At 37.8% G+C, this 27,882-nt stretch overlaps 6 protein-coding genes and 1 long non-coding RNA gene across 10 annotated transcripts; 5 read left to right on the forward strand and 2 right to left on the reverse strand.

Moving 5' to 3' along the window:
- Positions 1–238: 238 nt before the first annotated feature.
- On the forward strand, positions 239–1,616 carry LOC117633568 (protein RADIALIS-like 3). Its single transcript, XM_034367220.1, has 2 exons — positions 239–897; positions 1,413–1,616. The coding sequence occupies exons 1-2, from the start codon at positions 632–634 to the stop codon at positions 1,432–1,434; spliced, it is 288 nt and encodes a 95-aa protein (XP_034223111.1). The 5' UTR covers positions 239–631; the 3' UTR covers positions 1,435–1,616.
- Positions 1,617–1,979: 363 nt separating this feature from the next.
- On the reverse strand, positions 1,980–2,492 carry LOC117633569. The gene is made up of 2 exons (XR_004586684.1): positions 2,376–2,492; positions 1,980–2,240 (listed from the first exon to the last, which is right to left on the reverse strand). It is a non-coding gene; the product is annotated as an uncharacterized LOC117633569 (long non-coding RNA).
- Positions 2,493–2,677: 185 nt separating this feature from the next.
- LOC117633567 (7-methyl-GTP pyrophosphatase) lies at positions 2,678–5,058 on the forward strand. Of its 3 annotated transcripts, none has more exons than XM_034367217.1 (9): positions 2,678–2,834; positions 2,924–2,995; positions 3,086–3,160; positions 3,406–3,489; positions 3,825–3,894; positions 3,976–4,067; positions 4,260–4,301; positions 4,392–4,472; positions 4,773–5,058. In XM_034367217.1, exons 1-9 carry the CDS (start codon positions 2,823–2,825, stop codon positions 4,851–4,853), a joined length of 609 nt encoding a protein of 202 aa, XP_034223108.1. In that variant the 5' UTR covers positions 2,678–2,822; the 3' UTR covers positions 4,854–5,058. The 3 variants fall into 3 exon arrangements, with proteins under 3 accessions (XP_034223108.1, XP_034223110.1, XP_034223109.1); XM_034367219.1 differs by having other exon boundaries at positions 2,719–2,834; positions 4,396–4,472; XM_034367218.1 differs by lacking the exons at positions 4,260–4,301; positions 4,392–4,472 and having other exon boundaries at positions 2,719–2,834.
- A 107-nt stretch (positions 5,059–5,165) lies between these two features.
- On the reverse strand, positions 5,166–13,247 carry LOC117633566 (nucleolar protein 6). 2 transcript variants are annotated; one of them, XM_034367215.1, is made up of 26 exons: positions 12,986–13,247; positions 12,594–12,755; positions 12,237–12,402; positions 11,993–12,109; positions 11,778–11,911; positions 11,550–11,700; positions 11,305–11,372; positions 10,703–10,801; positions 10,486–10,601; positions 10,133–10,307; positions 9,932–10,042; positions 9,775–9,853; positions 9,516–9,659; positions 9,297–9,410; positions 8,537–8,658; positions 8,365–8,447; positions 8,159–8,283; positions 7,911–8,031; positions 7,694–7,831; positions 7,343–7,439; positions 7,115–7,240; positions 6,539–6,631; positions 6,325–6,430; positions 6,057–6,199; positions 5,867–5,953; positions 5,166–5,747 (listed from the first exon to the last, which is right to left on the reverse strand). In XM_034367215.1, the coding sequence occupies exons 1-26, from the start codon at positions 13,139–13,141 to the stop codon at positions 5,619–5,621; spliced, it is 3,162 nt and encodes a 1,053-aa protein (XP_034223106.1). In that variant the 5' UTR covers positions 13,142–13,247; the 3' UTR covers positions 5,166–5,618. The 2 variants fall into 2 exon arrangements, with proteins under 2 accessions (XP_034223106.1, XP_034223107.1); XM_034367216.1 differs by lacking the exon at positions 9,932–10,042 and having other exon boundaries at positions 12,986–13,218.
- Positions 13,248–18,135: 4,888 nt separating this feature from the next.
- LOC117635602 (GATA transcription factor 19-like) lies at positions 18,136–19,505 on the forward strand. The gene is made up of 2 exons (XM_034369930.1): positions 18,136–18,849; positions 19,104–19,505. The coding sequence occupies exons 1-2, from the start codon at positions 18,325–18,327 to the stop codon at positions 19,422–19,424; spliced, it is 846 nt and encodes a 281-aa protein (XP_034225821.1). The 5' UTR covers positions 18,136–18,324; the 3' UTR covers positions 19,425–19,505.
- Positions 19,506–24,211: 4,706 nt separating this feature from the next.
- On the forward strand, positions 24,212–26,149 carry LOC117634936 (epoxide hydrolase 1-like). Its single transcript, XM_034369220.1, has 4 exons — positions 24,212–24,962; positions 25,561–25,650; positions 25,778–25,845; positions 25,940–26,149. The coding sequence occupies exons 1-4, from the start codon at positions 24,312–24,314 to the stop codon at positions 26,076–26,078; spliced, it is 948 nt and encodes a 315-aa protein (XP_034225111.1). The 5' UTR covers positions 24,212–24,311; the 3' UTR covers positions 26,079–26,149.
- A 434-nt stretch (positions 26,150–26,583) lies between these two features.
- On the forward strand, positions 26,584–27,660 carry LOC117634512 (DNA-3-methyladenine glycosylase 1). The gene is given in 1 exon segment (XM_034368654.1): positions 26,584–27,660. A coding segment is annotated over 1 exon segment (792 nt). The 5' UTR covers positions 26,584–26,669; the 3' UTR covers positions 27,462–27,660.
- The last annotated feature ends 222 nt before the right edge of the window (positions 27,661–27,882 follow it).

Consider the following 27,882-nt stretch of genomic DNA (forward strand, 5'->3'; position numbering starts at 1 on the left):
GGAAAACATAATCTGGATTTACAGTTTTACAATCATTTTCTTGGAAGTGAAATTAACTAAGCAGGCAAGCCAGATTCTCCTAACCAACACTGTTTTGCAATGATATAATTTAAGGAAAGAACATTTCACGATGACATCTGTTTATTCTCAAAAGGTGAGTGGGTTCTTTCTTTAATGATTCTCCCCTCTACTTATGAAAACCCACATGCTTATAATAATATAATATTAGATCATCGTACTTCCAATTACAAAAAGACTTGGAAAGGAAGCAATTGACTGTCCTTGGAATCACATAACTCTCTCTCTCTGTTTCTCTGTTCCTAGTTTCTGCTTCTTATTCTAAACACATAATATTTTATAATATGCAAACCAGAAATTTTGTCTGCCAACTTGCATCACCCCATTTACATGAACAGTCATCCTGTGATCTCTTCTTTGCTAGTCCCTTGACTTAAGTATGCTACCTTTCTTTATATTTCAGACTTTCTATACCATTCAGCTTCTCTGCCTTAGGCGTTTCCTTTCAATTTTTTCCAATCCTTTTATCACCCGAATTCATTCTCTCTCTTAAATAGAAGCTTTGTTCTGATCACTTTCGCCATACTAATCGTTGCTCTAATATCTCAGAAACATGAGCAAGCTTTCTTCCCCGCAAACCAGTTTGACTTGGACAGCCAAACAAAACAAATTGTTCGAAAACGCTCTGGCAACATATGATGAGGAAACCCCTGATCGTTGGCACAAGATAGCCAGGATTGTTGGAGGGACGACTGAAGAGGAAGTGAAGAGGCAGTATGAGATCCTTCTATCAGACATCAAGCGCATTGAGTCAGGCAAAGTTCCCCTCCCTAAGTATCGGAAAGTTGGAGCAAGTAACATCAGCAATGAAGAAAAGAGGTAATACGCTTCTCCTTACTACTTGATAAGATGAAGACTAGACAAACAGCTTCTAAATCCTTGGTTAACCATATTCAGACCTTCTATAACCACAAGATATATGAACTGTTCTATGATATCACCAACTGTAACAAGTGAAACACACTTCTGTATTAAATCCGTATTCACAAATATAAGGATTCTAGGTATCACCATTGTGCTTGTGAAAGCATAGAAGTCCATCTCAGATAACATCGAGCCTCAATTTGATACTAACCTTCTTATTCTTCATTTTGCATGAGCTTGAATCTTCTTCATAAGTGGAGTCGCACTTTCAACATTGTCATTATCTGCTCTTCATCCTAACAGTTAAAGCCATAGTGGATGAAAGAACATTGCTTACTCCTTGCTCATATATTTTGTTCCTATACTGTAAGAAAGTTTGTTCATTGATGATGATTTGCAGCACTAGAAAGCACTTAGTTCAGAAAACACTACAAGCTGCCTGTATAATAACTTCCATTTTTCTTCTGCAGGCTGAAGATCCTAAAGCTCTAAAGGAAGATGCCGTCCAGAATTAGACAGAGCACCAAATTCCTCTTAAGTGCATCTAGAAATTAACTCATAACACCCCACTCCCCCCTACCCCTTTCCCTTTTTTGTTCCTGTAACTTCTAGATGCAATATACTTTTGTCTTGCACATGTACCCAGGAAGAATCATCCCATATGCTATTGCTTACTTTTTTCTCATCATTATTTAAAGAAAGGATGCATATCACATGAGCCTTAGCTCTAAGTCACATAGGGTGGGTTGGGGTTAGGGGAAGAAATATTAGGTTCAAAATTAAAGAAAGGAAGCATTAAATAACATATTACTCTAACTGAGTGACACATTTTTAAACTCATTACAATAAGTCTGCAACTAACATTGTAAGGTTCAAATCATTCCCAAAAAAGGGCATGAAACACTGAATCATTTGGATGTAAACGGCTAATTTTCCACGTTTGAGTGTTAGCATACCAACGAAAACCGGCAAACAACTAAACTATATTACCATTCCAGTCATCACGAAGTTTGCCCCGTCAGTCACTCACACGCACATGAGCAATAGCAATTGATTGATAAGAACTCTAACATTTGCTTTCTATACATTTCTAGTCATTCATGCCAATCACATAACCTATATAAATGCTAGATAAGAATCTCAAAAATGTCTTACACGACTATTTTCTCTGCAACCCAGAAAACAGAAAAGCTCACAAAATGTTCCTAATCTGTAGTTGTTTGCAAAGGCAGTGGTGTTTCTCCTTCCTTTGGGCCACCGCCACTCTTTTCTCTGTAAAGTTTTGCCCTTTCAAACATCTGTTTTAGACCAAACCAAAACCAAAATCATATTTATCTCCCAAATTTCCAACAATTCACAAATATAAATCTGCCACTAAGTAAATACATGTTCTGCAAACAAGAGAGAGAGAGAGAGAGAGGCTAGAAGCGTACCTTCCGCACTGTCTCTTTCATGCAAGTTCTGTGTTCATCCATCGAGGCATGAATAAATTCATGAATGTGATCCCTCAAATTCGACACAAAGCTACCACTCCCAAAATTCTTCTTTCTACAAGAACCCATAGTCGCCTTTGATTTACTTTGTAATACTAAAACGTCGTCGTCGTTCCTGAGGAGCTGAGCAGGAAAACAAAATGGAGGTAAAAGAAACTGACGGGAAGGAGGTAAAGGCGCCGATGCGGCCATGTGATATTAACTCTTTCCAAAATGCAAAACGACGCCGTCATATGTAGGGTATATTCTGGAGAAAAATGCGATTTGAACTGGGCCGAGTTGAACCATTAGGCCCAAAACGGAAAGCGTACGTATACTCAGTCACAGCCAGCCAGTGCAGTTCTCTCTGATAATTTGATAGAGCAGAAAGTGAATGCAGAGACAAAGATGTCATTTCAGGTTCGTCATTACAAATTAACCTTAAGCCATAAATTTTCGGTGTTTAAAAGAAGCGAATCTGCAGAAATTTCTAATCTTTTCTGAGACAGATAATATTGGGTTCGGCTTCAATGGCACGACGGAAAATACTAGCGGAGATGGGATATGAATTCACCATCCTGGTACATTGTGTTTATATAAAAGAAGCAATCTTTTTTTTGCCTTGCTTAATGGGTAGCCATTGAAATTTTTGATCTGGTTTATGGGTCTAGACTGCAGACATAGACGAAAAAAGTATAAGGATGGATAAGCCTGAGGAATTGGTGATGGTTCTAGCTGAGGCCAAAGTACGTCTTCTTTGTCCACTTTTGCTTTTTCTTTGCTTTCTTTCAATTTGGTGGTGGTTTTGTAATTTCTTTAGTTTTACTTTGCTGGTCAAATATGTGGGTTCAATTTTGTTTTACAAGAATTGCAATGTAGAACTGTAGATTCTAATTTATATGCTTTACTTTTCAGTTTGCATGACTTTTGAATTATATTTATGAGAATATAACTTTCATTCATGTGTGTCTTGCCTCCCTTTTTATTTTAGGCAGATGCCATAATTTCAAGGCTTCAAAGTACAAGTCAGCCGGATGAAGATGCTCATGCAACACTGTTGATTACTGCGGACACAGTATGCGTTTATATGTAATATATTTACATTTTTCAACTTCTTGCTATTTGAAATGTATCTGATTTTGACGTAGATTAGTTTCTCATTCGCTAAGAATCGAAATAGAACATGTCTCTGTTCTAAAATTCTGTAATTGAAATACCCTTTATGCGGTCTGGTAATTCCATTTGCTCTTTAAGTGTGGCCCACTTATCCAGAAAACATGTTACAGGTGAAAAAGCATCAGAGGCTGTTTTTTCTTTTAGTGAATTTTAGTGAGTGTCTCTTGTGTTGTTGGCATGGACTGTGCAGTTAAAGGTTAATTCTCACTACTACTGCGTCTTATTGATTTTGAGGTGGTGGTGTATGAAGGGATAATAAGGGAAAAACCATCCAGCAAGGAAGAAGCATGGAATTTTATCAAAGGTTTGCTTAAATGGAAACTGTCCACCTTTTCCCTTTGTTAAAATTAGCTGGATGCAGTGGTCAAGTCTTTGTGGGTTGCAGGCTATTCTGGCGGCCAAGCAGCAGTTATAGGATCTGTATTTGTGACCAACCTTAAAACAGGAAAAAGAAAAGGAGGATGTTGCAGAGCGGAGGTACTTATTCTTTTACAGCTTAAGCTCATTCTTTAGCTGTCCTGTCCTAAAGAGCAACAATCGCATGTCAGAAATAACCTTCTTTTCTCCCTTTTTTGGTTCAAGTTTGTGATTAACAAAGATTATGGATAGTTATATCCTTCATGGTTAGTTTGGTAATTATAATATCTATTTGATGATGTTGTGGTACAGGTTTATTTTCATGTCATACCAGAGGAGATTATTGATAGCCTGGTAAATATTGGATACATAATCACTTTAGGTACTTCATTGTGAGCTATTTTTCTTTGTTGAATTTTGTGTATGAGTCTGATGTTGGCCCAGATAGAGGAGGGAATTACACTCGATGTCGCGGGGGGTTTGATGCTGGAACATCCACTGATATCTCCTTTTGTAGAAGCAGTGGTTAGCTCTCTCTTCTCTCTATCTCATGTCTATGCTGCAGAGATACAACTAAGAGAGCCCTTCACATGGTCCTTTCATTTTTTAGCCACATTCCTTGTGCTTCACTAATAATGTGTTCTTAAATTTTCTTGCATCTTCCAAATGATTCAGCAACCAAAAAACTTGAATTTTAGCCTCAGTATATCTTTGCATCTTGCATGCATATATATTAATAATCATAATAGTTTGCCCCTCAATTATTGCTCTTGATCTGCCTTCTCAAACATTTCTTTGTAATGTGCTTTGTTCGGTTTGTGGCAGGTAGGGACGACTGACACGGTGATGGGGCTACCTAAAGAACTCACAGAAAAACTCATTCATGAAGCACTCCAACTGATGTAGTTACTAGCGACCAGGCTCTTGTTGCTAACATGGCAGCTGCAGATGAATCTATAATTTCCCGTCAGTTTCAGAATTGTGGGATTGAACCCCATCATTAATGACTTCAGGTGAGGTTGCGTAATTGTTTTTACCACATCAATATTAAACATTTTGATATTGATTATGGCGATGATAGCACATATATTAAATATCATAGTTCTCTTAATTTTGAAGATACGATATTAAATTATGTTCCTTTGTATTCTCATGTAATACGTTAATCATGTGAGATGAAATTCCTACCATATCCAGGTAAAAGAAAGAAAGCCTTACTGAGTAATTGTTCTCTTTTCGACAATATAGAGCATATCATTCCATAAGCTACTTTCAAGTAACAAGATGAAACAGTTCGAAAGAATTTCTCATCAACAAAAATGCTGCTCTCAATCTGCTCACTGTAACATAATACAATTTCAGATAGTAAAATTCTCATGGCTGGAAATACGACTATACAAATAGTGTCCTTTTTCTTTTTTGCTTCTTTCTGTTATGGGCATCGCAATTACCAGTAAACCTAATGATACACTTGTTACAAAAAAGACCCTCTAAACTCGCTCAATCTGCAGCCGCACATCAAGCTTATGATTGCGACAAGGATCTAAATGGGTGCCCTCGGCGTTAAACTAATGGAGCTGAGGGTTGCTTATCGTGTCAACAAGCAGCTGCAGCTGAGAAGTAAAATTCTTGTCACCCATTAAGTTTTGAGCAATTGACGATATAATAGATTTAACCAATGAGCCTTGGGGCTTTGAGAAGATAAATGCCCCTGACAAACCCTTTTCCAACTTTACCGACATCTTTTAATATATCAGTTGGATCTTTTACTTCCTCTGCTTCTTCTTCCCGCCCCCGTTTCTGCAGATATTAGGATCAGAGAATACAGCTGATTAAGATGTGTAGAAGAATAATTTTTTAAAATTTTCATTGAGAATTTGGGATACACATTTATTCTGTTGGAACACATCCAATTATACCTTTGAACTATATCTCCCCCACGTTATGCCAACAGCATCACCACCCAGAGAATCATACCATAGCTTGAAGGTGTTGGAGTACTCTTTCTACATTCAAGAAAAGAAGATGTAAGCAAAGAAAGCATTGGCCCAGAATGAAATAGAACGCAACGGCATCATGGTCAAAATTAAGGCATTGCATAATACTTGCCTCTATATCCCCAACAAAGCACCTCATTGGATCAAAGTTTACCAATAGCTTATTCCTTAGGTCCTCTGAGTTTCCATTCAGGTCACCAGGCAAAAGAAAGGGGTGAAAAACCTTGCTCGCATTCCCACGTGCCACATGCACCCCTGAACAAGATATGCTCATAATGAAAACTTAGCACATACCAATATTTGAGTGTTGCATTGCCATAAAAGGAGAGAGAATAGCAATAAAACCGTGGCCATGCAAACTTTCAGGTAAGATAAAGAACCTTGATTTAATTCGGACGAGAAGAGAAGACGTTGGGGGTAAGGTAATTTATCTCCGTGGAGAAGAATCACAGCATCATAATTGTTCAAAGGAGTTTTAAAAAGGCACTGCAAACCAAGAATTAAACTTTAAAAGTTCGCAACTTCTCATATATCAAAACATGCATTAAGGAAAAACCATTAGCGGAAAACAATTAGTAAATTTGTCAGGCTCACCTCCCATCTATAAGAATCATTATGATCCTCCGATATCAGTTTGGTCAACAAGTTTGCACTGCTACCAGCATAGGCCATCAACCTCTTTAACTCCTTGCATATTCAACAAGATAAACTTCTAGATAAGCATAGTAAAGAACATATCTATAATTCCTAGCAAAAATGTTACTGCACTCAGTACAGACATACAGATAGCCAGCCATCACAAATTTTAGAGACACATCCATTTTGTTGAGGATTATTCATCTCAATGTTCTGTCAGCCAAAGGTTTCAATTAGTCTTATCTTTTGATTACAATCATTAGAAGAATTAACAAAAGTCCCCCATGTCTATAATTAACATTTGCATGGAAACTAAGTTTTGAACTGATATTCTAACATGAGCCAAGAAAAGAATTAGACAATGAATTTTAATGGAAAAGGAAATGCATTGAAATGCCAGTAAAATTTATTAAATAGGCAGGATCAGCTCAGGAAAAGTATCATAGACCAGAAAACTAGAGAGAGCACCAAGAACTTACTAAAAAAATAACTTTATTACAGGAAAATAAAAACCAATCAAAAGGATCTACTAACCATTGAGTTTGGTGAGAATCTGGTCCAAGCTTCGGATGCCTTGTCGTAAGCTGTAGCTAAGAACATTGCTGGATTTACGCTTTGCACATTTTCTTCATAAGTTTTTCTACTTGACATAAAGTTATCCTGAAGTTGAGAACTGCTATTAGTAGCAACCAAGAAAATATAAACTCAAGAAAACAAAGAGATCAACAAGGTTCTTAATTAAAGCTCAACTCAAGAACTTACGCTTATCTCTTTCTCATCATTTGGAGTCAAATCATTATTTATGTCAACAACTAATGCAGAAAAGGTCCAGTCATAATCCACTAATAATCGCAGGAACCTGTTGATGAAATTACCATGCATATGAGAGAACAGTTTTAGCTGAATAAGACAGCACCATTGTAAAGTTTTGCAATAATTATTGTGCGCGCTACACCGCATTATTTCTAATTGCCAGTCAAGTTGGAATTATTTTACTTAGATGCTCCTAAGCAAAAAAGGAAAGCAAGCAATTTTAGTAATTCTATCTTTTTAGGCAAAAGTGTCATTGAGAACTATATAAATGCCCTGCAAATAGGATATATAAATGTCAACCTTAAAAATCCAGTGATCCGTGAGGAAGGAGCATTAAATGGTAAAGGCTTCAAAAAAATGTATGCAACCAATAGCTCAATTGCCTCCTCCACCAAGCAAGCAGAAAACAGATGCGATGCAACCCACCGTTTTGCAAGCCTTCACATGAAACGAAAAAAGTTATATGCAGTAAAAGATCACAAATAAGAGATAAAAAAATGTAAATGCTAAAACTCACCTAACAACTGGCCCATATGCTGCGTAACAACCCTGTAATCCATTAATCATGCTGGAATGTTGACTGCGAAAATAAAGTTCCCTGTCCATATTAGAAACCTGCTTCACTTGATCATTTCCAGCTGCAGTCAGAAAGAAGTTGAAGGGGTCAGCATTAATAGAATCTGACATCCTTTCTTATTAAAAGGGGAAAAAGAATCTAACATCCCGACAGTGAAAATGTAATCATATGTGAGTCTTAGTTCTTACTTTCCCGTCTCAACAAAGTCAGGCCTCTCTCATGCCAAATTTTAAGGCGAAAGGCATATCCAGAGACAAAAACATCCACATCATCCTCAGTAGCTGTACATGTCATCCCCCAATTATTCTGGAGACTGCCATAGTAGTATCATCAGATATTTCTTTCAAAAGACAGTATAGCTAGTATTGAAATTTTGTAATCCCAGTCTGCCCACCTCTCTCCAATCTTGAGAAGGAATGCAGATTTAGTTTTCTCAATCGCAACATCATCCATTGGCCAGTTTCCAGAACCTTCCAACTAATTAGATCAAGTAATGAGGCTTTTGTTAACTGACTGGTAATATTAATTTAAAAAATCATGAATAGTCGAAGGATATAGTGGCGTGCCTGGATCATAACTTCCAGCGGACGAATGCAGGAAGGAGGGAGATTACGTAGTCTTAGAAAAGTACCCTTTTCATTAGCAAGGGGATGAGGTTCAGGTGGGAAGACAGATGAAAACCTGAAAGCTGTATATAAATATATAGATGTCATGATAAGCGTGCATTGCTTGACCTTGAGCAAAAGAGGTTGAAGGAAGAGCCATATAAAAAGCATACCTTTATATACAAATTATCTTGTCTTTTTTTTTTTCTGGATATAATTATACTATCATTTCAAAATCATATTACTAATGAATTTTTACAAGCTATATGACTGTTATTATATTTTCGAGCAATGAATAAAATTTGCCAATCTCTTTTATCAACAAAAGGTATACACACATGCTGAGGAAAAGCCCAAGTGGGCCAAAGTGACTGTACAGATCTTCAATACTGAAAAAAGGTTTCAAATTACCCCAAATTTTAGAGCATCATGTGTGTGTGCGTGCACATGTGTACATGTGTAGAAAACTTTAATCTAAAACTTTTGATGAGTTATACAGAAGAAAAAGGAAATTTAATGAGGATATTTCCACCAACCTTTGAAATTAAAATTCTTGAACGAAAGGGTCAATGCTAACGAACACAATGTATAACAACAATCAAATAATTCCATATCCCGAACACAGAGAGAATACAAGCCATAATCAAATATTTGGAATAGACAATTCAGGCTCGGCATTTAAAAAAAATTTTTTTTTTTTTTTCCAGCTAAGAAATTATACCTGAATCTAGGGGATGCACAGTAGAAACCTTCAAAGGAATGTCTTCAATAAGACGCAGTTGTTTTGATAGAATTTCAAATGCCCCAAGCAAACTCCCAGAAGATGATATAGGATCTGCGGGAGTTAAGATGTTTTCATAAATCAATAAATGAAACAAAGAACAAGAGAACTATATAGAAATTGCACAAAAATTAACGATAACAAATGGCTCTAGTTTACCTTCAGTGCCATATAGCAACGAGAAATCAAGTTGATCCACTATGTGCATTATATTCTCTTTTGATACAGAAAGATGTCGCAGAAGCACATACTCAGAAATCCTCTTTAAAATGATATGTCTTTTCCATTGATCACTTTCCCAAACTAAGGAATTGTGCAAACAGTGTCATCATTTTAAATCATGTAAATCATAATAATACAACTAAGGTCAAATAAATTTTTTTATTAAAAAAAAAAATGGCCAAAAAAAATGCCTAACCTGTGCTTTCTGCAATTTTACCATCTTTAAATCTCCTGAGCTCCGCCTTCTCCCCCCAGAACTTGCGGAATTTGAGAGCCTAGAGAGAATGAGTAAAATCAATACATGCACCAAAAGAAATAATTGACTTATAATTCCAAACATACACTCAAAATACCTCCTCTTTATTATCAGCATCTGGACCAATATTAACAATCCTAAAAGCTTTATCTAAAGAGCTCACTGAAATTCCAATAAGCAATGGCTCTGCATTGAGTGTTGACAATCCCTGGAGACACATACCAATATAAACAAATTGATCTGGTACAAAAACACATCTTTGACGTGAGGTGCTAAAGTTAAATACTTGATACCGTACATCTTTTATGCTGCATTCAGATAACATGTTTCTCCAAGTGACACGTACAGTCTTCACTCTGTCACTCAATCCTTGAATTAAAACATTATGCACCTTCTGCTCATACAATCTCCAGCATTCATCATCCAAGCAAAATCCTGACGCATAAACTTTACTGTTCCCCTTTAAGTTCAACCTAAAAGAGCAACCATGCACACAAAAAGAAAAAATCAAACCACAAGCAGGCAAGGACAGTAGGGATAATGCAGTCTCAAATCAAAAGTTAACACAAGGTCATTGTACAAAAGTTAACACAAGGTCATTGTACACAATAAAGACAACTTCAATAAGAAATAGATTTGAAAAAATTATACCTTATGATGTGATCATATTTTGCAGGATAGTCAACCCTAGTCACAAAAATTTCTTCAAATCCACAATCTCTACCTTTCTTTATGCATTCAAGTGTCAAAGCAGACTCATCTTGGAGCTGAAATGCAGAGCAATACATTAGTTTGTAAAGAGGTCAATTGAGTGTGTACTATATATATCATTACTATGGAGCAAAATTTAACTGTGAATCAGTAGTACCTCGAGGAATCCAACCCTTGTCATCCGGAAGGCCAAATTAAAGTTTGTAGATGGACTACATATAACAACTGGAAATGATTCTTTAAGAGGCAACCTTTTCTGCAATCCCAAAGATCATAGTTAACTAATATCAGTATAATACAATATAGGGGAGAGCATTTGTACAAGTTTCAAAATAGACACAGAAGTAATTAGCAAGCAATGAAGGATACTCGTAAAGAGACTATTCCAATGCTTCAGTCCGAAAAACAAAAGCAAGTTTTTCAAATTATTTCAACTGATAAGAGACATCAACAGACTTCTGAATGAGCACATAGTTCTTTTAAGTCGCAAGGCTGACAATATAATAAAGGATAGTGTGCTAAGAGTGAAGTTCATATGTATGTCATTTGATCTTACTTCCCAACTTGTCTGTTTCTTAGTTATAGTTTCTCTCTAGGAATCATTTGGGGAAAACAGATACAGACATAAAACAAGAAACCAAAAATGGCGAGTACATCACATGTCTATTTTGTGGAACAAAAACAACAAAAAACCTGTGAAGACAACAAAAAACCTGTGAAGACCATAATTGAAGATATTAAGATCCAGTAACAGCAGACCTCCTTTGGAATAGCATTTTGGCCTTTCGGCGTAAAGTAGAGCCCATGTTTCCAAAGCTCTGAAGTGGCTGCACATGAAATAACAATATTAAGTATAATAGTCATCACAGTTCTCTATTAAAGCCTTGAAAAACCAACTTTGAGTTAGAAAATAGCCAAGTAAGACAATCTAGTTTCTGTAGTGCACAACAGTTCCTTGTTTTGCGAAAACAAAATACAAAAAAAGTCCTGTAAAATAAGCATACCAATGAAGTTCAGTGTTACACGGAGTATATGCATTGCCTTCATTGATTTCTTAATACGATCTCTATCCGCAAGATATGACAATATGACAGAGATTAAAAATCCATTCAAGCAATCATAAGCATATATTGGTGTCCTCTGACGAGCCCAGACCTACATCAATAAGAATACCCTTGTCAGAGATATTGCATTAAGATTTTTAAAATGACAAGCGAGCGCTTGGTTTATACCTTCAGCAACATTAAGGCCTCTTGTAATTCCTTCCAACCCAGAAAAGTTTTCTTGAGAAATTCTTCCATATCTTCAATAAACATGTCTTCCAAAATACTACTATTGTACTTAGGAGTCGCCTGAGGAATGCCGTCTTCAAAAAAGAGTTAAATATATTATAAGCATTTAACTTGAAAACATCATCAAATGGCACAAACACGATAACATACTTTACCTTGATTTAGTGCACGAACATTATTGCGATTCAAGTGCAATTTCGGAATGCTAAAAAGGGATGGTGCTGTAGGAATTATCCTTATACAAAACTCAGGGACTTCAACAAGCTTCATGCCTGTGATACCGATTTATTTGTAATTCAAAAGTTGCATTTATCAGGCACCAAAGAAACAAAAATATTCAGCATTTTAAGTTGATGAAAAGAGAAAATAATAATCAAAAGGTGCCACAGGAAAACAAACCTGGATAGACAATCAATACAGGTTTCCGGACTTCATTCTGTAAGGTGGACCATTCAACCTTCTGAATTAATGAAGAAGACATCAAAAACTTTTTAATTACACAAAGGTACAGGCACCTTTTCGCATGGTACCGGTAATTCAAATAGTCTTTCTCATGGAAACACTCCTGCAAAAGAGAAAATTATTTAGATTCATGAACTTCCCACATGAGTAAATACAACCTCTCGTAAATCCTGATCACCTAATCTTCTTACCAAAAACTACTCTAACGATAATAAATAATTAAGAATTAACACACTTATTTTGATTATCAAAACAAAAAACATGTTACGATCATGAAGTTTGGTGTTCAAATACCTTTGGCAACCTGACCAAAAGGTCCACATTAACCTCAGGTTTTACAATGCACTGTAGGGCATAACTCCCACCAACTGCAATTGATTTCGGCTTCTTAAACTCAAACTCAACCTTGTCTGCACCAATGTCTCTGACGAATCCGGGAGCTTCATCAGCTGTAACCTGCCCGAATTTTAAACCAAGGATGGCCAGTGAGTTCAATGTAAATGGTGAAATACAAATTCATTAGATGAATAACAGTAGAAGTCCAATTCTTGAAAAAATGCATCCCTATAAGATAGCTTTTCAAATTCAAAGAACAAACACCACATAATCCAGCTCAAAATGCTACAATTTCTCGGCACCCATGAGAAGTTAGGAATTCGGTTTCAGAGTGTGGAAAGGAAACTAACCTTGAGGTTTTCTGGGATTTTATCGATGGCTCCTTTGATGGCTGAAACGGCGTCGTCTACGGCCTTAGTGAATGCAGGTGAATAGTCTAGCTGGACCTCTTTCAAGAGCTCCGTCACCTTCAGGTCCACTGAGTTCGTGTCTGCAACTGATTCCATTGTTCTTCTTCTGGCTTTGGTTTTGCTTTCGGAGCTAAAACCGAACGTGTAGTTGGAAACTGGTAAAGCTTCTGGTATTTAGGGTTTAGGGTTTAACGGAAGAGGTGGCGGGAGAAGCTGGCCCTAACTTACTTATGGGCTGAGCTTCATTCAAAAAACCCATATAAGCACAGTCCAATTTTCAGTTGGGCTTCATTAAACTTGGAACAAACACAATTTGCTTGCAACCATATTTTGTAGACCCGCTTATTTTAGTTGGGCCTTTAAAGCCCAGAAACCTTATTGGATGGTACTAGAATAGCCCACACAGTGTTACTAGTCGATGTGTTTTAACATGGATGGATGAGCGACGAACATATATTTTAAATGAGTAATGCTAGGCTTACAACATTTTTCTCACCACATTGTATACCACCTCTCTAATAGATGTGGAGCCCACCAATACAATAGGGTTCACCTCTATTAAAGAGGTGGTACACAATGTGGTATGAAAAATGTTATAAGCCTAGCATTTTTCATTTTAAATTATGATACTAGAAAATATGTGCTTGTGTATCATATGGGTGAAGCACTACATAGTTTTAAAGAAAAAATATACACACATAGTGTTAACAATTACCTAAAAGTTCGAATTTATGACATTTTTCAATATTGATAACCTCATCGACATGTTACATGTCCGTTAATATTTCTTTAAACTTGGACGAATTGAAAAAGGGGGGTTGGAATAAAATTTTATGCATTTGATTCCCTTTGAAGTTGTAAAGAAGATTCAGCAGTCAAGATCTGGATCGCAATGAGGGATCATAGATCTTCCTTAGCAGAAAAACAAAAAGCGCAACAGTTCCCGGATCAGGAAGTTTATACATATTCCTTAAAAGAGAAATGTGTTGGTTGGTCTTGTTGGTCTCTGCAAAAGGTTCAAAAGAGATTCAAAGTGTGGAGGAGAAAGATGTTGTAGAAGAGGGAGAAGAAAGGAAAAGCCTGGCGTTGGGGTATATATCATGAAGACTAGATCTGAGCCAACAACGTACGCTATCCCCTTAGTTTTGGCACTTTTCCACATTCTGCATGTCGGTCGGTTCATCAATTTAGGTACTTCATGTTGCCTTATGTAGCAAATCGCAGATCAACATTCGATTGGCTCAAAAGTTGGTTGAGAATTCCTCTCCACATTAAATCAATAGAATTGATGTGTTTTGTTGTTGGTCAGTCTCAGTTTGTATCATATATTCAAATAAAAATAACACGTACGATAAATATGTTATATGTTGTAATATTATCAATTTAAAAACATTTATCTTATAATATTGTTAAAATGGAACATATCATACATTTAGAAGAAATTAAAAATAAAAATAAAGAAAAAAGAGAGGAAAGAAATCCTAGTATATTTTAGACCTCCTTGGAGGAGACAATTAGAGGTTTACAGTGTTCCCCATAGATATGAGTAGATGTCATGATACTGACAAGGATTTAGCTTTCATTTCATAGGACGGCTTGTTAGGGGGGTTTTCTTCCTTCTCCCTCTCTCTCTCACCTCACCCCCCCCTCCTTTTCTAAATGCTGGTCCACTTATTACTTCCCTTCCCAATTTTTGCTTTTTTCTTCTTTTTATTTTTATTTTCTCTCAACACCCACTGGAATATTATTACTTTATTGAATTTATTCTTACCTGGCAGCCAACAAAGATCCTCTGGTCAACTACAAATTGACCAGCCCCCTAGACCAATCCCAAACCCAACCCAATCCAACCCACCTTAGCTAAAAAGTTAAAAACCAAATTAAATAAATCAAAAACCCTAGAGAGAGAGAGAAGGGAAGAGGGACAGACATTCCAGTTGTATCTTGGTGCTTTTGAGGAATGTGTATTTTTATGGGTTCCAAAGCTCATAATTGATAATTTTTATTATTATTTGCAACTTATAATAAAAACCACACCCATTTGCATGCATGCATGCAAAGTAAATCCCTCTGCGGCTTCCACGTGGCACTCCCATTAGTGATAGTGATGATTATTTATTAATTATTTTTAGGCAGATACGATATTTTTCTGGTCGTCGTCGTCGTCGGGTTACCTTGGAAAAGTGGGAAGAAAAAAAAAAGAAAAAAAAACCTTACCAAGGCCCAATTAAGAGCGGGCCCCACCAAATCCAACGAGCCACAAAACATCATGATTAATATAGGAGAGAGCATATGCGACGATGACTACTACTACTACTACTTGCGTTGCGTGCATGAGAGGCGGTGAACCAACACTAATTAGATTCTTTTGGGGTTGGATGATTAAGCAAATCCCAGAGTAACATTAAATACATTATAAATAGATCCGCATTAATTACTCGAATTTACTTGGGCAAACCCAACCACCACATTCGATAGAGCGTGTAATTTACACAAGAGAAGACTAAATAGTCATTGTATTTAGGTCTAAACAGTCACAACGTTATATAATGTTATCAATTTACTTATGTTAATTGAATCTATAGATATAGAGATTTAAATTTGAACCTAAAGAGAAGGACTCGTTGGTCTGACCAACTAACCTAACTCACACATGCATACATGTTTAATAACATTGTATTAACATGTCGCTTAATTTATAATTTATGTAGAATCATAATAACGCCATCTCGACATGCCACGTAATGATGACTGACGCACACATTAGTTTATGATTAAACAGAAGACTACTATTGCAGGTCACACGTTGAAAGAGGTCGCGTGGGGATGAGAGAAATGCATGTGTTATGTGTAATAGCAAAAAATGCAACACTTAGTGAGTGTTGTCTTGGGCTAATCGTAGTTTGCTTGGTTGCTTGTTTGATTGTTTGCTTTGTTCTCTCTCATTAATTAACAGAGCGAATGGGTAGATAGAGGGAGCGAGAGCATCTTTTGGAAAGCGGTAGTCGTCCCGTTTGTCCAACTGTGGCCTCACCAATCTCTAGACGATCTGATTCTCTCTGCGTCTTTGGTTGTGTTTTGAATCTTTGATCAAAACATGGGGTCGGGCTTCCAGAGAGGTTTGTTTGTTGGGGCTTGCTTGCCTGCCCGCCCATCATAATATTGTGGGGGCCACACCCTTTTTTTTCTTCCCAATTTTTTTTTATATTTTTATATTTTGAAAAAATTTTGATTTGTTGATTTTACTAGCAAGTACCCTTTTGATCTTTTTTGAGTTTCCATCTTTGACGGTTTGACCCAACAGAAAATAAAAAAGAAAAACACCCAAAACTTCCAAAGTGTTGTGTTGCTTTGATGATTGCGTTGTGTCATATTTGTGCAACTTTATCACTCTCTCCCTGTCTCTCTCTTTCGCTTTTCTGTCTGATCAAAATCTCCAAATCTTCTACTATTACCACTACTAGTCTTCCTACTCTCATACAATATCTCAAAAGTGAGCTACCTTGTTGAGTTGTGATGGGTATTTTGAGGATTTTCTCAAACCTAATTGAGAGCCTTGAGGGTTTTATGATGACCATTTTGGCTTCTTTTTTCCTTTGTTTACTACTTCACGTGATTCCACTGGGTACGGCCACTGCAAATTATACTACTAGTAGTAGAAGTACTTTGCTAGGTCTCAAAAACTGGCTCCTCTTGTGGTAAAATGGACTATTAGGGCATGGGTCGATTTTGATGGATGGATTTGACACCCTATAATAACCAAACAGAGTTTTAGAATTAGAGGATGCATAGGTGCAGTGATGAATTTGTAGATATATAGCATTGGTGAAAGATTAAGATTCACTAATGAAATGATTGGCACATATGTACTTTTCTTTTTTTACTCGAAGAATATTATAGTAAGTCATCTAACTACGTTGAAGCAAATATAACAATAAATTTTAACTCACGCGTAAATGAACCACTGATATCATAACTATACTTTTCTTCTTTAAAACTAATTAAGTGACCCACCTAATTTTAATTTTGTGGGTACATACATATATACCTTGTCCAGAGCTCCGAAAAAGAGCGTGACAGGGTGACAAAGACTAACAAGGGCTTTGAATATCTGAATATACTTGTGGCAGAGATTGAGAGAGGGATAGAGAGGAGAGAGAAGAGAGAGGAGAGGGAGAGATAGAGGGGTAAAATGGTAATTATAAAAAACGTGAATGTGGTGTGTGGGAGTGCGAATGGGACTGGGGAGAGTGAGAGAGAGAGAGAGAGAGACTATTCCATTTTCCTTGGGAGGGTGGCAGTGACAGAAGAGAGGAGCAGAGATACGGATACGGACAGAGGTTTTTGATGGTATTGGGTTTGAGACCAGACCACCAGACTCATTAGGCCTCGTGATCGGAGAAGGCAGATCTATAGAAGACTGTTCCCGCTAGTCACGTGGGCTCTTTTGACTACCCCAATCTCTCTCACCATTACCAAAACCAAACCCCTTCCTTTCCCCCCATTATTCTCCTCCCTCATTATCATTTTCTTTCATTTCATTTTTTGTTCCATTACCCTTTACATTATTTAAAATTTCAATTTCCCACGTCCCCAACAGTTTGAAATTTATTTTTAAATCACAATTTGACATATATACAATAACATGAACATGTGAAAATGTGATTTTAGTGTTTGTAGTTTGTGAAATAATGTACACTCGTTGATGCCCTACAAGTACTACTACTAGTAGCAGAGAGAGAGAGAGATAAATAGATGGATATATAAACACTCTGAGACTGAGGCTGAGGAGGGTAACTGACTAAATGACTCAGTCTTCTTCTTGGTCCATTATGTGTTTTTTTCTCTCACTGTAACATGCAAATTGGGTCCCTCTCTGTCTCCATCTTTATCATCCTTTCCCTTGCTATATATATAATACACCTCTCTATTTGCATTTCACGACAACGTGGACTGCAGCTGCTGACTGGTATTTCGCCCTTTTATTAGCTTATAAAGCTACCAGACAACAACCCCTTCTCACTCCTCTCCCTCCTCTCTCTCTCTCTCCCCCAAGTTTTTTTTTTCTTCAAACCCATTTATTATTACACTTCGCTCTCACTTCACTATTTGCCTCTTCCTACTTCTTCTTCTTCTTCATCTTCAAAAACCCACCACCACACTTTGCTTTCATTCAAACCAAACCAAACCAAACCAAACCCATTTTGAGAAAACAAAAACAAAAACAAACCCAGAAAAACCCACCAAAAAAAGAACATAAAAAAAAAAAAAAAGAAATTATGCAGAGGTGTAGTAGCAGCTCACATGAGAACATGGCCGGTCCATGTACATGCGGTGTCCTCCACCACACCCAATCCAATTCCTCCTTCTCCATGCTCTTCTCCATGCCCAACCATCACAAGCCGTACGATCATCATCATCATCACCATCACGAAACGCAGCATGATCATCATAATCACATGTACCCGTTCGCATCCTCTTCCTCCTCTGTCGACTGTACTCTCTCCCTAGGCACTCCCTCCACCCGCCTCACCGAAAATGACGTCGTCCTCGACGACAAGCGCACCCGCAACGAGCGGCGCAGCGTTTCCAACTTCTGCTGGGACTTGTTGCAGCCCAAGCACCACGCCACGTCAGCCACGTCTTCCCACCATCACAAGAACGGCAGCCACCGCAGCGGCGGCAATGGTAACGGCGTATCTAACGCCGTCCATTCTAATAACGACCCCCTCCTCGCCCGCCGCTGCGCCAACTGCGACACCACCTCCACCCCTCTCTGGAGAAACGGTCCAAGAGGCCCCAAGGTACACCACCTAATTCCAATCATGCCATTAACCCATTTTAATTAATTTTGTATTTTAATTTTGTAATGATGTGATTAATTACGAAGTTTATCCCTAAAAAATGATGGGATTCTAAGCTTCTTTTTCGTAATGATTGTTACTTGTACTCCCAAGTCAAACCACCAATGATTTTTTTGTACTACATTTTTTTTCCCTACAAATTATAATTTTGTAACATTTTAATCAAACTAATTTAATTCCTTCGATTTTTGCAGTCACTGTGCAATGCCTGTGGAATTCGGTTCAAGAAAGAAGAGAGGCGTGCCACGGCGGCGGCAGCAAACGGCGCCAGTTCGAGTGTGGTAGGAATGGAGCACAACAGTCACATGTTGAGCCAGCACCACCACAACAATTCATGGATGCCGCATTCACAAACCCAGAAAATGCCGTGCTTCTCTCCTGCCATGGGCAACGAGTTTCGGTTCATGGAGGACGACACTGCGCACCACGAAAACGACGCCACCGGCATTCCCTTCCTCTCTTGGCGTCTCAACGTCACGGACAGACCAAGCCTCGTCCATGACTTCACAAGATGAGCTCGCGAGGATGTTGATGAAGAAATATTATTAATTAATTAATTCCATGTTGTTAATTAGTTTGCTTCTTCTTCTTTTTTTTTTTTATTTCTTCTCAAGTTGTTTATTTCTTTTAACTTTTTTTCTTTCTTTATTTCTCCTCATGAGTTACATATAAACCTACTGCCTTTCTGTTCTGTTGGTTCGCTTCATGTTACAAATGACGACCATGAATGATGATCTACATGATAAATGCATGCCCACCGTTTGATTAACTTGATGATCATGAGCTAAGTTATCTATTTTATGGGGATTCGAACCTGAATGTTAAAAAACGAACTCACTGTTCTAACCAACTGACTTAACCAACATCTCAGCTCGGTTATCGTTTTAGGGTATTTTATATAAATATTACACCCTGGTAGGAGGAGTTACTAGTTGTTAGTCGGCTATCACATGAGCATTGAACTGCAAGTTAAAAGCTCACCTGAATCGGGAGCCATTTTACTGAATTTCACAAATATCCGTTCACTTTTTTTTAAACCTGGGGAATGCATCTGATTGTCCAATGGCGATTGTTAGACTCACTGTCTCTCGACTTGGACCGGACACTTCTGAGGTTTCTGTCATTTTGTCTTTTTCTGATCATATGCTGACCGTCCGTACGTCCAATTCAATCTGACCGTTCAATTTCTGTTCAGTTCAGTCTCGTTAATTTTCTTGAGTGTGTGGTTTTTTCCGTGCTCAGCAAATGGGTTCTTGTGCTGTGGAGGGTGATCAATTTAATGTAAGATGGAAGTATTTTGGTGATGATGCATGCCAAATTGACATGCGCTTTTTACAAGTCTCACGGGTTCACGATCACGACAGTCAGCCTTCTGTCGGTCAAACTACTATGTAAGTAAATTGCCATATTGTCAGGTTTAAATTTTGTAGCATTAACAAACAGAGGGGGAAAGGGGTGGTGTGAATTAAATTTTATATATATAAAATTTGGAAAAGAAGCATTTTTACCTTTGTTTGTATCTCGTAAATTTTGTACCTTAGTCACATGCTTGATATTCCCCTTGTGTTAAAGTTTTGGAGGGGGTTCAGTTTTCTAAATTACTGCACTAAATATTTCTCACATGCCATCCTAGCTAGAGGTCAAGCAATATTAATGCAAGCCATTGCCAACCGAATTAATCACTCTGTTTATCGTTCTCCGTCTTTTACTTTATATATAAAAATTATTTTGTTTAATGTCTACAGCACCCTTTTTTTCGGAGAACTTTTCATCTCTACCCCTAAAGGACGATCATACATTAGTGCCTATGTGAAATAATTCCATATTATATTTTAATATAAAAATATTAATAAATACATACTTGGGCCTCTCGAGCTCGACCCTCTCCTTCAGATTTTTAAAACTCAGTTTTTGCAACTCTGTAGCGTCCAAGATTTAGAGTGTACATGGGCCGACCTAATATATTCTTAATTTGATCCATTTTGGGCCGACCTAATGTATTCTTGAGTTGATTCAGACCGGCTGTCTTTCTTTTTCTTTTTCTTTTTTTTATTGAAAAATCATACTCTTTATCATATTTGTATATAATTGATGTGGCATATACACTTCATTGATTTAATTGCCTTAATTAAAATACACTTCATTGATTTAATTGATGTGGCATATAATATGGACATACCACATCATATGGTATAGAAACGTGGGATAAAAATGTGGTACAACATTATTCTTTTTTATTAGTGTGGCCTAAATTTGTGATGAATTTAGCATTATTATTAAGAAATAAGAAATTACCTAAAATATGTCCACCTCCTCCATGGGTGGTTGAGAAGCAGGGACCGGATATGCGGTTCCTGCCTTTAACTTAGATGACCTTAAAAATAAAAAAAATAAATCGCTTACTGCTGAAACCCTAAACTCTTTCTGAAGGTGAAGCTGTGAGCTTGCACTGTAGCCACCGCCCCCCTCTAGGGCTGGGTGGCTTCCCCATCTTCTATCTTTCTCTCCTCATCTCCCTTTCTCCTTTCCTAGTTTTATTCCCCTCTCCTCTTCTCTCCCCAGATTTGTCTAGATTTTGGGTCCTCTTGCCCAGATCTATCTGGATCTTGTCTTTTGTGTGTGTGTGTTTGTGTGTGTGTTTGTTTGTGTGTTTTCTGTTGTAGGTCCTTGACTTTTGTTGTTCTTGGATGTGTCTTGCTGTCAATAGGATGGTTGCGGTGTAGTGTTGTCGACTCAGCTTTTCTCTTTGGTTTTCGTAGTGTTTTTGAAGCAAGTACTGCAATCCACTGTAGACGCTATGATTTTGTTGTAGCTTTTGGTCCACGCATATGGAATTTGCTCCAATTCAACGTTTAGAGTTGGAAAAGTGATTGTTGCTAGCTTGTGTGGGATCGGGTTTTGCCTGTGCAAAATAAGAGGTTTAGCCACATTGGTGCTACTAGTCTCTTTGGGTTGTTGGAAAGAAAGTGGTGCAGTCTCCTTGTTTCTATGTTTATTTGACTCTAATAATTCTCAAAAACTCAATAGGAGTTTGCTGATGTATGTATTTTGTGTTCAACTTTTCGATGCGGATTTGCATTTACTGTTGTTGCGCGATGGATCTGTATTGTAGGTATGAGTACTGATGCTTCTTGTCTGCCGAATTGGAGTTTTTAGGTTTTTCTAGCGTGCGTAATTCTCTCCAAATCAAACCAATCTATTTTTGTGTTTGGTCACTGGAGATGTTGTACTCATATTTGGCATTGCGACTACTCTGTACTTGTTTATGTGTTATCAATAAAATTGCTATCGCTTTTAATCCCAAAAAATAAAAATAAAAATCTTAGATGACCTAAAAACCTAACGCAATCTAAACTAAACCTCACCTTGTTAATAATGCCACAATGGCCAGGCGACCTCACCGTTGAGAAAATGGGTTAGCTTCGCAAGGCTTAACTTTTGAAAAAAATATGTCAACCACCTACCCTAAAAAACCTTAATACACGGTAAGTGACACTAGTATCATATTTTTCATATTTGAATTATAATTTTCACTTTTCCTCCTCTTTAATATCGCTTGACATGGTTACAAAAGTGCAATTTAGCCACAGTCGAAGTCTCGAATACCATTTTTCTTAATATTTATTTCCTCGTAATTTTTGAAGGGGATAATAATAAAGTCCCCAATTTTTTTAAAAAAATAGTATTATTTTGGATCAAAATAATAGTTAAAGCGATTCTTTATCTGAAGACCGCCAAAGGTGCCACCGTCAACAACTTTTTATTGGCGCACAAATACACTTGATGTGTCAGATTTACTCCACGTGTTATTTATGCAAATAAGCAAAGTATTATTGATGAGAAAAAGACTTTTATAGCGGGCTCAGTTATTATTGCACAACTGCATGCCATTAAGCATACTTGGCCTATCGTTTGAAAAATCTGAAAAATAAATGCATATATTTTCATCTTCTGACTCTGAATTATTGTAAATTCAGGAGTTATTTTGAGTAACACATCAACAATCATGTAGCATATACTTTTATTTTCGCTGTTAGAATTTGAGTTCACAGTTTGGTATATAATTGTAAGTGAAATTTTAACGTTTGAGTTCAATTTCAAGTAATAAAATTACATTCATCCTAATTAACGAGATAATAAGCATATACGTAGTTTTATTTTATTTAAAAAGAAAAGGATGTATCAATGCAATGAGGGTCAAAAGAGTCAAACTCAAAACCTTGGATCAAATGCAAACGTCAGTTCGAAATGATTCAAAGGCCCTTCACATTCTTTAGTAATTCACTAGCCCACTCCTAAGGTCCACCATAAAGTCATGCAGACGGCAGTGGTAGGCGGAGCAGTTGATCAAAAGCCAAACAACCTTGTACCTGAATAGGAAAAATAATAATCCACATATCCTACGTACACAAAGCAACACCGACAAATATATATATATATATATATATATATATATATATATATTATAAATTAATCCATACCCTCTTGGTCATTATAAACCGTTGGATTAAAATCTTAACTATTAACATTTAAACCCAAATCTTTACTTCTAATCCACGGGTTAAATACTGTACATCATCATGCAACAAAGACTTATATATAAATAATATTTTGATATATATATTAAACATATTATATTGTTAGACTGTGAATATGTGTTAATTTTTAGTAGTTGATTATTCTTATTCAATCCGACATATCATATTACAAAACATGTTCCTATTTATTTACGCATATCTTCTTTTCAAAAAATCTAGGTGAGTGTCACTTTTAAGAACACATCGTTAGAGCTCTTCATCTCGCATAATTGTCCTAATAAGATCCGAAAACTCTCCATTTTTAAAGTTTTCATTGCATGATAAAACCCTTTCAAAATTTCAGCAAAACTGAGAATAATTCTTGAGAATAAACCTAAAAATGAACGCCAGATATTGAGACAACAATAGAGACTTTGGACCCCTAAACACAGGGTCTTTCCTCATTTTTACACGAAACTAATTGTGTGTGTATATGTGCATAAATTATTCACACACTTATAGATTTAGTATTTTGACAAAACACAAAGTTCATAAGTTTGATTAAACAAGTTTATCACTCACAAGATAAACAACAGGAGATATCGTGCAAGAAACTCTGCTACCGGTGTCTGCTCAATCCACTAAATCACTCACCTACAACAAGAAAAACTTCACTATTTTATTACAGAGAGAAGCTTCCAAAGCTCCCAATTTACTAACATTAAATTCGCCATCTCATTCAAATTTTACATTCCATTAATACAAGCTATAACAACCCATCACCAAACCTCACTTTCCCTCCCAGGTTTTAAACCCAGCTTCTGAACACATGCTTTGAGAGCCTCAACACTGAGAAATTTTTCACAGAGGACTTTAAACAAACACATGGTGAACTGGGTAGCGCTGCAGAGACCCTTACTGCATGGGCTCATGAAAATGGCAGGGGTGCGGCCGTACACGGTAGAGCTCGAACCTGGCACGTCCATGAACTTTTGGGTTCCAAATGAGACCCTCGACAAGCCCAAGAAGGGCCAGAAGCCCACCGTCAAGGCCAGCCCAACAAAGCCCGTCGTGGTCCTCGTGCACGGCTTCGCAGCCGAGGGGATTGTCACGTGGCAGTTTCAGATTGGCGCGTTGAGCAAAAAGTACTCAGTCTACGTCCCGGACCTCCTCTTCTTCGGCGGCTCCGCGACCGATAAGGCGGACCGATCACCGACTCTGCAGGCGGAATGTTTGGCTGCGGGGTTGAGGAAGCTCGGGGTGGAGAGGTGCACGGTGGTTGGGTTTAGCTACGGCGGGATGGTGGGGTTCAAATTGGCCGAGCTGTACCCGGACATGGTTCGAGCCCTGGTGGTTTCCGGCTCGATCTTGGCTATGACTTGCTCGGTCAGCGACGAGACCATGGAGAGGCTTGGGTGCGGGTCTTCTTCGGAGCTTCTGCTGCCCAGCTCGGTGAAGGGGCTCAAGAACTTGCTCTCTATTGCTGCTCATAAGAAGCTTTATTTTCCTGACCGGCTTCACAAGGACTTCCTCGAGGTATTCAATTTTGTTTTCTTCTTCTTTTTGGGTTTGAACAAACAAGTATGCAAGTTTTTTTTTACCCAAATATAGAAAGTTTTTGAGACATATTGGGAAAAATGCTAGAGTTTCATGTTTGATTGGTTCTGAGATATTTTTCTTTTTTTATTATTCTGGTGAGCCTATGGTGGATAGTGAAATTTTGCAGAATTGTCAGACATAAATGGGATGTGGGACAAAGGAAAGATTACACTTTTGAATGAAAGGGTTAACAAATGCATCTAGGCATAATTGGGATCACAAAATTGTATAGATGAAAGGGTTTTAATATTCTATAATTATTTTCGGAGTCGATATTGTGCTTATGTCCAAAATTACGTTATTTTATAAGCAAATGATGAAAGAGTTTTGATAAACTTTCAATTCAGAAAATATTGTAGAAAATAGTCATTGGATTTGTAACGAAAACATTGTAAGCTCGACCTACGTTCATATTGTAAAAACGCCTTGGTATGTGCATACTAGGAAAGATAACATCATCATTGTTACGTGGTTTAGGAAGCAAAATCGTTCAACCTCTAGCTAAAGGTTTTTTTGGGCAACTGCCAATCTGTAGGTGATGTTCACCAACAGGAAGGAGAGAGAAGAACTCCTTGAAGGTTTAGTCATTGATACCAAGGACCCAACAATCCCCAAATTCCCACAGGTGATCCACATGCACTCACTCTCTTCTGGAGATTCTATGCTACTTTCCTTTCTGTGTTTCTTAATTACATCACTCAAGAATTTATTTTATTCTAATTTCTGTGTGCTTAATTTACATATATCTGCAGAGAATACATCTGTTGTGGGGTGAAAATGATCAGATATTCCAGCAGGAGCTTGCCCACAACATGAAAGAGTAGGTCGAATGAGCTTAATTTGCCCTCTAAATATTTTGTGTAGTAGCTTAAGATGTGTTTGAATGATATTATTTTTGTGTAATGTGTACGCAGGCAACTAGGAGAAAATGCAACATTTGAAGGCATAAAGAAGGCGGGTCACTTGGTCCACTTGGAAAGACCTTGCGTTTACAATAGATGTCTCAAGCGATTCCTTGCTTCCCTCCCCCATGAAGATGGAGCTCAGAAATAAAACCCAATCATTCTATGTATTTGTCTTCTCCTTCCTATCCTATATATTGCCAACCACGATGTTTGCTCCAAGAATTTGAATGAATTTTCTTATGTTCTAAGAATTCAGAGATATTTTTACTCTTTGGTACTAAATTTGATAGAATGCTCCTATTTGATAATTATTTTGTTTTTTTTATATAATTTTTGTAAGCTTTTCAAATGTTACGGACTTAAATTAATTATTAATCTAGTAGTATTTATCTTCTCAATAGTGAAATATGCCACAAATTCGAATTTTTTATATCTCAACTGATGAGAAAGGGTTAAGGACCGGGCCTACAAGCTGTCCCATAACTGTTTATATCGGGCTGAAAACCCCGGTCCCGAGGCTCAAATTAAATTCCAAACTGGGTCCGAGATTTTTGGATCAGAAAGTCGAGTAGATCAAGTCGACCATGGGCCGTACGCTGGCCATTACCCGCCAACACGCGGTTACTACGATACGTTTTCACGTAAAGTCGTATCTGAGAACAACGACTTTTCATTGTCTCTTTACTCTTTAGGCAGAGCAAACACCGATTGGCCGCCACCAACCATCATCGCCACCATTATGGCTAAGCGATCCAAAGCTCAAATACAAACCGAAATTTCCCAAAACCCCTCCATTTCCCCCAAAATACCATTCCGACCCCGCAAAATCCTAAAACTCTCCAATACCCCCACCACCAAGCCCCTCACCTCCTCCTCCTCCACTCTCCCCAAAACCCTAAACCCATTAACCTCCCAATCCGAAGTCGACCTCGCCCTCCAACACTTACGCAGCTCCGACCCGAATTTAACGGCTCTGATCGACTCATACAGCCCTCCGTCGTCGTTTGATTCTGGCCGTCCATTTCTATCGCTCGCAAGAAGCATTCTTTACCAGCAACTTGCCACCAAAGCCGCTCAATCGATCTACACCCGATTCATTTCGCTCTGCGGAGGCGAGGAATCAGTGGTCGCCGACGTCGTTGCATCGCTCTCGGCCCAGCAGCTCTGAAATATCGGCGTCTCGGGCCGAAAGGCTTCGTATCTTCATGACTTGGCCGAGAAGTACAGTGATGGGACGTTGTCCGATTCTTCTATTCTGGAAATGGACGATGAGGCTCTGCTCACAATGCTCACCGTGGTGAAGGGAATTGGGGCTTGGTCGGTCCACATGTTCATGATTTTCTCACTTCGCAGACCGGATGTGCTTCCGGTCGGCGATCTCGGTGTGAGGAAAGGAGTGCAGTTACTGTATGGTTTGAAGGAGTTGCCGAAGCCATTGGAGATGGAGCAGTTGTGTGAGAAATGGAGGCCTTATAGGTCTGTTGGGTCTTGGTACATGTGGAGGTACATGGAGGCCAAGGGGGTCTTATAGTAGCAATTGTGGAGGGCTCTTATGGTTTTGGAACTTTTTCGAATTCTCGGGTAATGGAACTTTCGCTCTGAACTAATTCAATCTTAAGAATCACTTTTGTAGTTTGTGTATATTTGTTGTATCATTGAAGAATTTCTGAACTGGTTCATTGGTTTATCATTGTTAGACTGAAATTTGAATCTTAAGTTACTTTGTAATCTTTTGTTTGTGTAATGAAAGATGAATATTGAGTGTTTGCTAGTAGATATAGAGCTTGAGGATTAGTTCTGCGTCAAAGTTGGTCCAACTGTAGCATCACTTAGATGTGTGATGTCCTGTTTGATAATTATATGACTAAGGTTTGATTGGTGGTTGATAAGCATCATTATTGAAACACCCATTGTGGATCATGTCTTTATTTGTGGCCTGTAGACGATAAGTT

Source organism: Prunus dulcis, chromosome 7, assembly GCF_902201215.1.
Source record: "Prunus dulcis chromosome 7, ALMONDv2, whole genome shotgun sequence".
NCBI classification, from domain to species: Eukaryota; Viridiplantae; Streptophyta; class Magnoliopsida; order Rosales; family Rosaceae; genus Prunus; species Prunus dulcis.